The sequence below is a fragment of the Rattus norvegicus genome, chromosome 13 (assembly GCF_036323735.1).
Source record: "Rattus norvegicus strain BN/NHsdMcwi chromosome 13, GRCr8, whole genome shotgun sequence".
NCBI lineage: Eukaryota > Metazoa > Chordata > Mammalia > Rodentia > Muridae > Rattus > Rattus norvegicus.
The window spans coordinates 49946841-49960261 of record NC_086031.1 but is presented as its reverse complement, the minus strand read 5'-3'; the positions used below and the strand labels follow the sequence as shown (position 1 = coordinate 49960261).

The window sequence follows — 13421 nt, the reverse complement described above, 5'->3', positions numbered from 1 at the left end:
AAAATGCCCCTCTGTGGAAGCCCTGAATCCATGACTGGCCTGCAATTTTCTCAGTCTATGATTGTTTATGAAGCCAATCCATGCCTTTCCCAACCCAACTAACATCGTATCTCCTTCCTTACCAGGAAGTTCTTAGTGAGGTCTAACCCTAGCCTTTCCTACTTCAGACCTGGCCAATTCCCTTTGCTAGTCCTCCTGCGGTGGGATAGGGAGTTCCTTCTCTGGGCTCTTCCCATGATTCCCAGCGGCCCAGGGCTTGGTCCTCTCTGATTCTTTTGCTCTGTTTTTATCTCCAGATCCCCCCACCATTGCTCCAGATGTGACCGAGAAACTGAGAGAGCCACTGGTGTTCAAGGCTGGGAAGCCGGTCACTGTGAAAATACCTTTCCAGAGCCGCCTCCCTGTCCAGGCTGCCTGGAGGAAAGATGGGAAGGAAGTGGCGGGCAGCAACCACAAGGGCATCCAACTTGCTCTGGGAGATGGCTACACCCGGCTGTGCCTCCCCAGTGTGTGCAGGAAGGACAGTGGCCGGTACAGCGTGAGGCTGAAGAGTGAGGGAGGCTGTGTGGAGGCTGAGTTCACCCTGCAAGTTATAGGTGCTGACCCTGCCTTTTCTCCAACCAGGGCCCCAGGGTTCTGGGGTCCTAGCCTCTCTGGGGGTCTGAATGGGTCTGGGGATAGACTCTGCTAATGTTGGTCTTCATTTGCCTGATAGTTAAGATCCAAAGCTGCCCCTACTGGCCCACTTCCCTGGATAGGAAGACAGGATAAGTAAAGGCCAGGTAGAGGCTGGTAGACCCTGTTGTGCTTCTCTGAGCTCTAACACAACAGATTCTGGGGAAGATTAGTGGAATGGTGGCCTCCAATCTGTACCACCAGCATCAGATTGCCTATACAGGAGTGCTAAGCAGGAGACCATGCTGGCCACTGAGTGCAGCTGGGTACAGGCTGGAGATTCCATGGTATCTCGTAAGGCAGGGCTGGGGAAGTAGAGACCAGAGACACCAGAAGATATTTCGAACCTATCCATTATCTCCACCTTGTCTCAGCCTCTGGCTGTGTCAGGAACCGTGTGTAACTCTGGGCTGTCCACCCCCTTGCAGACTTATCCCATGATGAGGAGTTAAGTGACATGCCCCCTCCCAGCTTCTCTGACTCCTTTCTCCTTCTGCTTCTCTTCATGGGTCCTCAGATAAGCCTCGGCCCCCACAAGGACCCCTGGAGGTTCAGGCTTGCCACAGAGCAGGTGTCTGCCTCCGCTGGTTACCCCCGAGGGACGATGGGGGACAGGTCATACAACACTATGTGGTGGAGAGGCGACAGGCTGGAAGGAGCACTTGGCTGAAGGTGGGAGAGCCCCCACCAGACAGTACCAGCTTCACGGATGTCATCGTGGAGCAGGGCAGGAAGTATGCCTTCCGTGTTCGGGCCGTGACCTCAGAGGGAGCCGGGGATGCCCTGGAGTCTGAGGAGGTGCTGATAGCTCCTGAGGGTGAGAGAACAGATGGCATTTGGATACAGGGCTCCTCTGCTCTCTCTACTGTGGCAGGAGTACAGCCTGAGGGTCACTAGCTCTGCTTGAGGGATGGGAACAGGATAGATGTGCCGTTGTAGAGCACAGTGGACACTCTTTACTACATCTTCTTATGGGATTTGGTGGCCTTTTAGGATTCTTTGAGGCTGAACCACACAGCCCCCTTCTCTCAGGACCTGCATATTGGTCGACACTGTTCTCTATCTGATGTGTGTCCTTGTTCTGGAACAAAGGATCTGAGAACTGGCTCCAACCAAGGCCAGAGAGCATTTTCTGTTCTATCATCTCTGTCCCAGAGCAGCCAGAATAGTGTCCCAGGGAAAGCTGACTCAGTGCCGGAATGCTTCAGAAGGCAGAGTGCGACTGTGTCCCTAGATTCCCCATGCCCTCTTCCCACAGCATTACCTCCCTCGAGCTGGTGCTTGCCTCAACCTCTGCTGACTGGCACCTTCTGCCCTTAGCTCTCCCGGGGCCCCCTTCTGCTCCAGCAATCCTGTCAGCCTCCAGCCAGAGCATCACTCTCACGTGGGGAGCACCACAGGGCCCTGGCAGTACCCACATCTTGGGCTACCTGGTTGAGAAGCGCAAGAAGGGGAGCAGCACCTGGATGGCTGTGAATGAGCAGCCCGTGTCTGGTGAGTTGTTCCAAGGGCGGCTTCTCGCTGACCCCATGCCAAGCTGCCTTAGAGTCCCTCCGGGCCATAGGATCCCTTGGTGTTGCTAGCACGGATCAGTTTAATGTAGTCGAGCTGATGTGGTTCTGTCCCCATGATGGGGGCATTTAGCAATGTCTAGAGCTATTTGTGATAGTCACAGCTGGGTGGAGAGTGCACGCCCTTGACATCTTGTGTGAAGAAGACAAAGATGCTGCTGCCAAACACCCCACTCCCAAACCCCAAAGACTCATCCAGCAAGGTCCGAGCAGAGCTAAGCTTGAGGACCCCTAGGGTAGAAGTCTCAGACTGGAAGCCAGAGGGAAAGCTCTCCTCCCTCCCGGCCCCCAACACACACTTCAGGCTTTGGCCATGAGCAGTCCACTTCCTCTGTAGGTCTCCATCCTCTCTCCATCTCTAGTTAGCATCCTAGAAGCTAGCTGCTTCCAGAGGTAAGAAAGAATCTGGAAGAGACTGAGGCTGAGGCAGGTGTTAAGGAAGCCTTGGGAACCCTGTGCATGTCTGTGCTCTGTATACTGGAAGCCCAGCACCAGGCTCAGAACAAATTGTCAGGCATCCTATAATAGCAATGCCACTTAGGAGTTAAGGCTACTTGGGGACCACATCCCCCTATCTCCAATGTCACCCTTTAGTATTTAAGCATTATGACTCTGTAAGGCAGCATGAAGCAGAGACCTCAAAGTGGCATCACAACCCTCTGGCAGGGCTGAGGCAAACCAGATGGGATGGGGATGGAAACATCTTTCACCTTGGAAGCGGCTCTGTCACACTTGGCTGATCCGAGGCAGGGGGGCTGTGTTAGATTCCATGCTCGGTCTTTTCCTGACTATGGGGGTGCTGAACTATGTCTCCGTTTTCTGTTCCCACTGTGGGAAACTAACATGTTATGTGGTCTTCACAGAAAGGAGGTACACTGTGGTGGATCTGCGACAGGGTTGCCAGTATGAGTTCAGGGTCATGGCTGTGACTCTGTCGGGCCCTGGAGAGCCTGGGCCTCCATCCGATGCTGTCTTTGCCAGAGATCCCATGAGTAAGTAAGGCACCAATCTGGGATATATATATAATATGTGTGTGTATGTATATATACATATATATGTATATATGTGTGTGTGTGTGTGTGTGTGTGTGTGTGTGTGTGTGTGTGTGTGTGTGTGAGATATATATATGGGGCAGTCTGGAGGGAGATATTCAAAAGGGCTGGAAGTCAAGGTTGAAAGGCCACTGGGATCTTAAAGGGTCTAGATCAAAATCAAATGGGTCCAGGGCCCAGGCAGTAGGAATGAGAACTTGGCAAGATCATGCCAGGCACTCTTTGGCCTCGAGGAATGTTGGTGTCCATGCTGGCCCAGTGGTATTACCCATTCACTAGTGGAGAGTCTCATCCCTGGGGAACAGACAGCAAGGAAGCTTAGCTTCAGTTTTCCATCTAATGCACGCTGGTTATCATGTGCAAAGGGGCCAGCATTGCAGGAGGAGCTAGGTGCCTCCATCCCCGGCCTCTGTCTTTGGTGAACAAAGCCTAGCCCAGCATTTGCCTGTCTGAGGTCTCAGCCGCATCAGAGATGCTGAGAGTCATTCTCTATACTATAGAAACAGCAAAAGATCTGTCATTAAAGATAAGTATGATAGACAGCAGCTTGTCACATACCCATGCCCCATGCAGGAGAAAGATACTTGCTTAACTTTGATTCAAACACGGATTCAAGTAGACAGCACCCTTCTCACAAAAGCCCTATTAAATGCTTCACTCCAAGGCATAGAATTTAGAAGGTGTTAGCTACCCTGAGCACCTCAAATGAGCCTGCTGATGACAAGCCATCAAGGCAGCAGAATAAAGGCACTTGTAGAATCAACCAAGTGACAGACTCCTTGCATAACTCCAGTGACAACATAATACTCTACAAGGGATAGGGAGCTGAGCTGGCCCACGTGTCCTTTCCTTGCAAGGAGAGCAAATCTGTCCTGTTTCACTGTTGACCGCTGGTCAGTGATGCCCTCTGACGCCCTCTTGTCAGTGACGGGGATGGAAGAAACAAGATGTGCAATGTCTACAGCAGCCACAGAAGTAGACCTTATCTTCTAACCCTTACAACTGAGCAAATCTGTAGACTGGAAATGTCACTTGGGAAACTTCTTGTAGAATCTGTGCACATCTTGTAAATGTATAGTGGCACAACCCCAGCATTAAGAAGTTGAACAGAAGGAGAGACATATTTCAGATAGATAGATAGATAGATAGACAGACAGACAGACAGATAATACATAGGTAGATACATAGATACATAGGCAGGAAGAAACAAAGGAAGGAAAGAATGAAGGAAGGAGAAAGGGAAACAAGGAAGAAGGAAAGAAAGAAAAAGGAAGAATTCTTATTCTGCACCCCAGAACTCCTGAATTAGGATCTGTAAACTCCTCAGTAATTTGAGTACAAATTCAAGGCTGAGAAGTCCCCTCCCCCCTAAACCAGTGGTTTTAAACATCATCACATGTTTAGAAATACCAGTGACCCTTACCAATCCTAGTGCCTTTGAGGCTGGTCCCTCACAGGCAGAATGTTTAATGTGCAGCCAGCATTGATAACCAGAACATCACACTTCAGTCACTTCAGTCACACTGCAATAATATACAAATATCACACACACACACACACACACACACACACACACACACACACACACACACACACGTCATGACATTCCCTTGTTCCACAGTCCCCAGGGATAGGTAGTGCTACTGTTGTGTCTGTGCTGGTGTCATTCCCAGCTAAAAGTTACAATTCAGCATACATAGAACTCTAGCCCCCAGACACAATGGAACACAACAGGTTCTCAACTAAAAGTACCAGCCGTCAAGGATTACAGGATAGTTAGGGGTTGGCAAGTTGGTGGGTGAGTTAAGGAGGTAGCCAGGGACCCACAGTTCTGCAGAAACCCCTAAGTGAAGGAAATCCCAAGTCCTGGTTGAGAGACTCCTCAGAGGAAGATGACACATTCCTGAAGCTTCCTTGGTGCTTGTCCAGGACCTCCAGGGCCTGTGCGGGATCTCCAGGTTACAGACACATCAGACACTAGCATCACCGTGAGCTGGATGGTGCCAGATGCCCAGGATGCTGATGAAGCTCAGGGATACATTGTCGAGCTGTGTGGTTCAGACAGCCATCAGTGGAGCCCATGCCACATGGGCACTGTGCCAGGCACCATCTTCACAGCCAAGGGGCTTCGGCCACAAGAAGGCTACTTTGTACGAGTGACAGCGGTGAATGATGGGGGCCGGAGTCCGGCCATGTCCCTGGACACATTGGTTCATGCCATGCCTGCCACTGGTGAGCGTCACCCCCTTTCCCCACCCTGAATCCTATAGACCCTTCCTGAGAGGGACTGCTATGCAGCCATCTTAACAGAGGGGTTGCATCGGGCACCAAGCTGAGGGGGTCCCTCAGCATTCTCTTTACAGCTCCTGTCCTACATGGTTAATATTTTTGATCCCCAATTTATGGAAATGAAAGCAAAGACCCGGTATGCTTCACCCAGGGTCTCCCCTTTGTTATGACACAGGACCAGGATTTAAAGCAAGTGACTCTGGGGCATGGGCACTGCTTAGTTTGAGACAGCACAAGCCCAGCTCCCTGTTTTGCAATGGGGAGTGTGCTTCCCTTTGGGCCTTAATTGCTAGCCGAAGATCCTTTGTCTTTGTGAACTGTACCAATTCTCTTTAGTTGTCACTGTGACAATAAGGACACAATAAAAAGCAAAGAGCTCCGGAGGAGCGCAGAATCTTAGACGCTTACCCTGGTCCCATCCTTTAATGGATGCGACCAAGGCCACTCCCTGACTTGGGCTAAAGGTATTATCACCTCCAAACAAAAATGCAGTTTTTCCACCCTTCCACACTAACCTTCACCTTCCCTGGTGGCAACTTTGATCCACCCGCAAGGCTGTCCTGTCTCCCTGCCTTTCTCCCCAACACACCCTCCCAAACACTCTCTGTCAGGCCAGTACATTGGTTCAGCCTTCCATCTACATCCTGGGTGAGCTAGCTGCAAGCCAACTGCGGAGGGAGGTGACAAGCCATCTTGTGTGTTCTAGTCTGTCCCAGGTTCCTCATGGATTCCAGCACAAAGGATACACTGATGGTCAGGGTTGGGGACAGCATTCGAGTTCCTGTCCCGTTCGAAGTAAGTATACCTGGATAGGCATTGGGGCGGGGGGGGGGGGAAGGGGGGCCCTGAGCAACCAGGAAACGAGACAATCTTGGAGTCTCCTTCTTCCTCATCATTCTTTAGCCCTTGTCATCCACTTTGGCTTGTCTTGGGAATCAGGCCCAGTGTGAGGTGGGTGGGAAGGAAAATGGTTCTTGAGGCCAAGCAAGCTGGCATTTGGCCTCTTTGAACACTGCTGCTTTCAGGTACGAGTGTACAGGGGCTACACACCCCTCTAGTGGTGGCTTCTGATACTGCATCTTCAAGTTAGAGCCTCCCCTTCCCTCCCCATCTTCGTCAGGGAACTGAGGGAGCCAGCAAGGTAGATAATCATTTTTGCTTTTAGAATATATTTTTGTGCAAGTAAATGATCGGAGTCTGACTCAAGATAAACCTTAGCCAATGCCAACACCACACAACTCCACAAACAGTCACTAGCGTGGTAGTCAAACACAGACTGCCTGATGCCATCGTTGCTTGCTAATTTGACTCTGGACAGCATCTTTGTTGTGTTTTATTTAAAAAAAAAAGAAGCCAGAAATATGTTTGGTGGAGGTGCTGTATGGTGAGGTAGAAGGGGGTGCCTCTGCGGGCCAGTGCTGAGGTACCCCCTGGGTACTAGGCATAGGATAGTATAGAATAGAGTTTGGGCATGGGGAAGGGAGTTGAGGGAGTAGAGACAGAGAAAGGCAGAAGAGGGAGAGGAAGGGGAAGGGGAGAGGGGGAGGGGGAGGGGGAGAGGGAGGAGAAGGAGAGGTTGCCCATGAGCATGGGAGAGAGGCGGGAAGAGAATGGAGAGGGGGGGAAGAAGATAAGGGGCAAGAGAAAGAGGAGAAGAGGGCAAGAGAATGGGGAGGGGGCAAGCAGCCCCTTTCATAGTGAGTCAGGCACGCCTGGCTGTTGCCAGGTAACTGCGGGGCAGAGCCTCGATGAAGTGCCAACAATCTTAGCTGCTCTGTGTTTAAATCTCCTCACCTCTCACATGGCATTGAGTTCATCTCTTTCCTAAGCTTACCCTAAGCTGAGAAAGTGATGATAGCAAACCCCGGCCCTGTTCTCTGTGCTTTCCATGAATTGTTAATACCCAAACCCTTGGGACACCCCCATGGGCAATTTACTATTAGCAGCCTCAGAGTGCCCGCCATGGGGGTCCCATGGGGGGGTGGGTAGCATCAGCATCCTGCAGCTGAAGAGGCTCTCCAGCTGAGAGTGGCCACTGTTCTGTCATAAGCCTGATGCTCGAGAGACTGGTCTCTCCATGAGATCAGATATACAACGTGGGGAAATGGGGCCACGCCTCCTTACAGTTTGGCCCTTGAGACAAGAACTGACAGCTCTGGCTGCAACTACACAGATCTCAGGGGGGAGGGGAAAGCAAGCTCAGCCCCCAAAGACAGGAAAGGCAGACGACCTCCTTTGCTTGGAGGATTTCTCTGACTTTATTGCCTCCGCAAGCTGCCCTGGATGGCTGATTCTGCTACTCTCATAATGCTGTCTCTCCCAATGATCCCATGATGTTCTAACACTCTCCAGCCTCAAGGCCGACCATGCTGCTTCTGGTATGAGGTACTATCCCTCGCTTTCCCACTGTGTGGCTTGATCAGGATCCATTCTCCTAATAAAGCTCAGGCAGAAAGGAAATCTCATGCCAGCCTGGTCCCTAAGCCTGCCACTCTTCTCTCCTCTTTAGTCACCACAGTTCAGGGCCAGCTGCTTAATCCACTTCCTGCAGGAATTCCCAAGTCACCCCCTACCTTACCATGGGCCTCAGGGAGGGAATACTGTCTTCCCAATTAATTAATTTCTTCTCACTCCCACCAAGTACGCTCACGTGAATCCAGAACCAGCTGCATTGCCATTGACAATCTAACAGCAGCAGCTCACTCAGTGATGTCTAGACATCTGCATGGGCATGAGGCTGAGGGCCAGAACCATTTTACTGAGCCTCCCAGCTAAGGATAAGCCTGCCTTCCTATGCCACCATCCTTCCATACCCACTGGCTAGCCCCATGCAGCACCGCAACCCTGACAGCCTCTTCCTCGTTGATCTCCCTGTGCTCAAGGCACATCTCTTCCAGCTCAGAACGGTCTTCTTACCCTCTACTTTAGGGTCAATTTATATACTTTTCCTTTCACAAAATTTCCTCCATGAAGAGCAAAGATCAGGGAGGAAGGAATCACAAAGGACAGGGAGCAAGAGGGTGATGGCCTTAAGGGAAGAAAGAAAAAAAAAACCAGTGTGTGTGTGTGTGTGTGTGTGTGTGTGTGTGTGTGTATGTGTGTGTGTGTGTGTGTGTGTGTACGTGAGTGTGAGAGAGAAGAGAGAGAGAATTGTGTAAAATAAAAAGACTACAGCCTTGACTATCAGGAAGATTCAGCAACACATACGCAATAAAAACTCATCACTAAACCTACTATTGTATATGCTAATTTATTTGAACAGACACTTAACACAAAACCTTCCTCTTCCCAATTTTCGTTTGCTCTTGGCTCTCAGGCTGCCCCCATGCCTGAGGTGACCTGGTTGAAGGACGGTTTGCCTTTGCCCAAAAGAAGTGTGACCACTGTGAAGGATGGCCTCACCCAGCTTCTGATTCCTGTAGCTAGCCTCTCAGACTGTGGCCGATACACGGTGAGGCTGAGGAACCTACACGGAAAGGAAGCCACCTACAGCTTCTTCATCAGTGTGGCAGGTGAGGCACAGGAGGCCGGTAAAAGGAGAGCCGATGAAAGCCCCCTCCATTCTGACCTGTGAACTTGGAGACACCACATCCTTACTTCTTACCTGCATTGGTTTTATTTGTTTGTTTGTTTGTTTGTTTGTTTGTTTTGTTTGAGTCCAAGAGCAAAAGTGGCTGGCTCCCAGCACTGCGTCACTGACAGACACCATGGGAAGAATCTGCCCATGATTCTAGTGGACGTGAAGGTTGTTCCTTCCCTGAAATGACTCCCCAGCCTTGAATAATCAGAAATGAAGGAACAGACTAACAGTAGACATTAGTGATTTGGTTTTATGAAAACTCTAACTTCTATCCATGTCCTGTCATTTTATCTATTAAAAAAAAGTGAGTTAATAGGTAATTTTTTTGGAAGTCATCTGTGGTGGTGGGTTCCTATAGTCCCAGATGATGTGTTTATATAAAGATAAAGAGAGTGGGGATATGTTCTATGGAGGTGTGGGGAGGTACAGGAAAGGGGGTACTTCAGCGGGCCATGCGGAGACATCCTTCCCCTGAGGGACCACCTCAGGATGCTATAGCATAGAATAGAGTTTATTCAGGATGTGGGGAGGGGAGTTAAGAGGGCAGGAGAGAGAGAAAGAGAGAGAGAGAGAGAGAGAGAGAGAGAGAGAGAGAGAGAGAGAGGAGAGGAGTAGAGGCAAGCCATGAGCATGTGGAGAGAGAGGTGGGGAAGGGAATGTAGAGAGAAGGAACGGGAAGGGGGGGGAAGAGGGTAAGAGAGCAAGAGGGTAAGAGAGTGAGGAGGAGGCAAGCAGCCCCTTTTATAGTGTCAGGAATACCTGGCTATTGCCAGGTAACTGTGAGGGTGGAGCTTAGACAGAATGCTAACACCAGACTTGGGAGACTGAGGCAGAACCAAGAGTTAAGGCTAGCCTGGCTTAATATGGGTGAAAACCTGCCTCAAAAGAAAAAAAAAGAGCCTTCTTTGGGGGATATTTTTCACCATGCAGAGATAATTGTATACCCAGACTTGGTTCCCTCTGGTTCATCACCTGCCTGACAACTTGTGTTCTGTAGGACCCCCAGGAGGCTCAGGGTCCTGGAGAAGACACAAGCATTATGTCTGTGGCTTCTCTGCAACATGGCTTCTCTTCTCCTTTCCTCCCCCTCCCCCTCCCCCCTCCTCTCTCTCGCAGCATGCCCACAGGCACCGGGTTCCATCTATCTTCAGGAGAATGTGCCTGGGACAGTGACGGTCCAATGGGAACCCTCTCCGGATGAGGCTCAGGGCACCCCCTTGCATTATACAGTGTTGATGCGGTCCTCATCTCACGGATCCTGGCATGAGGTGGCCGACTATGTCCGCACCAACCGCTTTACCCTCCTAGGGGTCCTCCCTGGCCATGAGTATCACTTCCGGGTGCTGGCCAAGAATGAGTTGGGGGCCAGCAAACCTTCAGACACCAGCCAACCCTGGTGTATCCCCAAGCAGAGAGGTAAGAATCCCTCAAAAGGGAGGGAGGGGCTTAGCTGTCTGCCTTGTGGGCTGTGGAATGTGTGGAGTAGGGCCCTTCCGTCTAGCCAGATATGTAGTGGTCCTCCCACCTCCTGCTCTGGATGCCCACTGTACTGGACGCGGGTCGGGCCCCACGTCAATGTGCAGAAGGAACCAGGCTGTGAGTATTGGACTGTATGGGGGCCTTTGGGTGAATTCTCAAAGAGAACAGTAAGCAATAAGTTAAAAATACAAGTTAGTCCCTGGGACTAAACCACCAACCAGAATACACATGAGGGACCCATGGCTCCAGCTGTATATGTAGCAGAGGATGGCCTTATCTGACTTCAATAGGAGGAGAGGCCCTTGGTCCTGTGAGCGTTTGATGTCCCAGTGTAGGGGAATGCTAGGGCGGTAAGGTGGGATGAGTGGGTGGGAGGGGTGGCATCCCCATAGAAGCAGGGGGAAGGGGATGGGATACATAAAATATCCAATAAAAAATTTTTTTTTCTTTTTTCCGAGCTGGGGACCGAACCCAGGGCCTTGCGCTTGCTAGGCAAGCGCTCTACCACTGAGCTAAATCCTCAACCCCCCAATAAAAATTTTTAAAAAACAAAAATACAAATTAGTACTTCTATAAAAACAAAGAATATTTTATAAGTCAAGTAAAGTGTAGCTCTTTAGGGGTCGTTAGGAAAAAAAGATTACAATTACCTCTATAAAATACAAAAATATCTAGAAAGTGCTATATCAAAATGTCAGCTACAATCATCTAAAGGTAGGTAGTGAGGTTTTTATGCCCCTCTCTCTCTCCCTCTCTCTCTCTCTCTCTCTCTCTCTCTCTCTCTCTCTCTCTCTCTCTCTCCTGATTGTACACAATAAATTTTAAAGTTTTTAAACCATTTTAGAAATCCAAACATAATTTTTGGCAAAGGATAAAAACAGCGTCAGGTCGTGCAGATGAGCTGTGTGGTAGGACTCAGCTCCTGGGCCTTCTGCAAACCTGGATCCCAGTCAGGCTTTTTAACCATCCTTCCTTCTGCCTGGGGAATGCACCACAGACAGGTTCTCAGTGAAGTCTCCAACCTACCGGGAACCTGACCTGAGCCAGAAACCCCGCTTCCTGGTGGGTCTGCGGGCTCACCTTCTGCCCCAGGGCTGCGAGTGCCGCATGACCTGCGCAGTGCAGGGCTCACCCCAGCCCCAAGTCACCTGGTTCAAGAACGACCAAAGCTTGGACAGCAACCCTGCGATGTACAGCACCGACTTGCTGGGTGTGTGCTCCCTCATCATCCCCAGCGTGTCCCCTAAGGACAGTGGCGAATACAAGGCCGTGGCCAAAAACCCACTCGGACAAGCCATCAGCACAGCCACCCTCATCGTCACAGGTAACAATGGCTTCCTGACAGGGGACCAAGTGGGAACTTCTGTTCCAGATGAGTAGCCTCTGGCCTCAGGTCCTGGCTTCTCAAGAAGACTCAGATGGTGTACTATGAGTCTTGGATTTCTGCCTGCCTCTATGGGTGTTCTATTATGTAGTTAACCTGACCATCCCAGAACCTCCTGGGATTTGATTTGCCCAATTGTGAAATGAGACATTGGCTACTTTAGGGGCCTACACTACCCACCTGAGTCCCCGTGTGGGCTGGCACATGTCTCAAGATGAGGCATAAGCCTCTTGCTCTGCAAGTCCTTTAATAACTGTGTCAGATAGGAATATTTAAAAGACCATGCGGAGCCTCTTATCAGCCCTCTCCGTTCATCAAGGTGAATAATACATGCCCATAAGAAAAGCTTTGGTGGCTCTGTGTCAGCCCAGGCCCAGTATTTCAGAATCTTCACAATGGGATAGGTGTGAGAGGGGCCGCTGTCCCTTCAGGCTCATTTGAAATTCTCCTTGTCTTGCAGAATACAACTCCTAGTCCACTGGATCTGCAATGCTAGCCTTGCCCCACCCTTCAGCTATGAGATGGATTGCAGACCTCTGAAGCTTTGCTCCTGATACCCACACTGACCTGGGGAGCAGTCCAGCATGACAGGAAATGTTCCAGGGTGAGACAGGAACAAGGGGGCTTCTGGTGAGAGTGACCAGAAGGGCTGAAGTCCTTGGAGAAGAAATAGAAGAAGAGCGGAGGATGTAGCCTGGAGCTGAATGAAGGCTTGGAGTGACCCTGTTCCTGTTCTTTGTTCTGCACCTCTGGAGGAGCTCCAGAGAGAGTGGTCCACAGGGTGGAAACTGAGCCCACAGTGACCCCAGGAATGGAAAGTCATAGAGCAGAGGGCCTGGGTGAGGGCACCAAGGGGAGGCACTGTCTGTATTTCATTAAAATGACAAGCAACTGAAGGTGAATTTTTTTGCACAGTAACTTGGGGCTGGTTGATTGAAGGAAGGACCCCAAAGCAAAGCCTCCGAGTAGAGAATGTCTGGGCTCACAGGGCAGAGTGAGTCAGAACAGTGTTCCTCTGCAGGGCAGGAAGGCCAGGATAGGGGAAACAGTCTGTGAGGCGGGGGCTCCCTTTGCCTGGCTCCTGCTTTCCACATGCCTCTGCCCTGCAAAAACCCTGGGACCAGAAGGACTTAAGCTTCCCTAAATGTTGTATGCTTAGAGACTGTGACCCCCAGTTGTCCCTTCCTGGAGCCAGCAACACTCTAGACTGGGGAGAATTCTACTGCAATCTGTTCTGGGGGCTCCTGTCAGCAGAGCTAGGAGACTATCAAGCGCATAAAGATTTGATTCTCATGCAAAGCTCCAATTCACTCACCCAATTTCTCCATGGCTTCACCGTCCTATGTCACAGGTAGGATGGGTCCTCTATGTGATCTACCATCCTCCACACC

General features: G+C 50.6%; 1 protein-coding gene across 1 annotated transcript in view; it reads left to right on the top strand.

Moving 5' to 3' along the window:
* The window catches only part of Igfn1 (immunoglobulin-like and fibronectin type III domain containing 1), a 31874-nt gene extending 18942 nt beyond the window's left edge, over positions 1 to 12932 (top strand). The window contains exons 16-25 of the mRNA XM_008769584.4: positions 297 to 596; positions 1193 to 1492; positions 1996 to 2169; positions 3110 to 3238; positions 5228 to 5530; positions 6294 to 6382; positions 8904 to 9099; positions 10284 to 10583; positions 11644 to 11970; positions 12491 to 12932. Coding sequence (XP_008767806.2) covers positions 297 to 596; positions 1193 to 1492; positions 1996 to 2169; positions 3110 to 3238; positions 5228 to 5530; positions 6294 to 6382; positions 8904 to 9099; positions 10284 to 10583; positions 11644 to 11970; positions 12491 to 12504 — 2132 coding nt within the window. The 3' untranslated portion in view covers positions 12505 to 12932. The remainder of the gene's footprint in view (positions 1 to 296; positions 597 to 1192; positions 1493 to 1995; positions 2170 to 3109; positions 3239 to 5227; positions 5531 to 6293; positions 6383 to 8903; positions 9100 to 10283; positions 10584 to 11643; positions 11971 to 12490) is intronic.
* Positions 12933 to 13421: the final 489 nt, after the last annotated feature.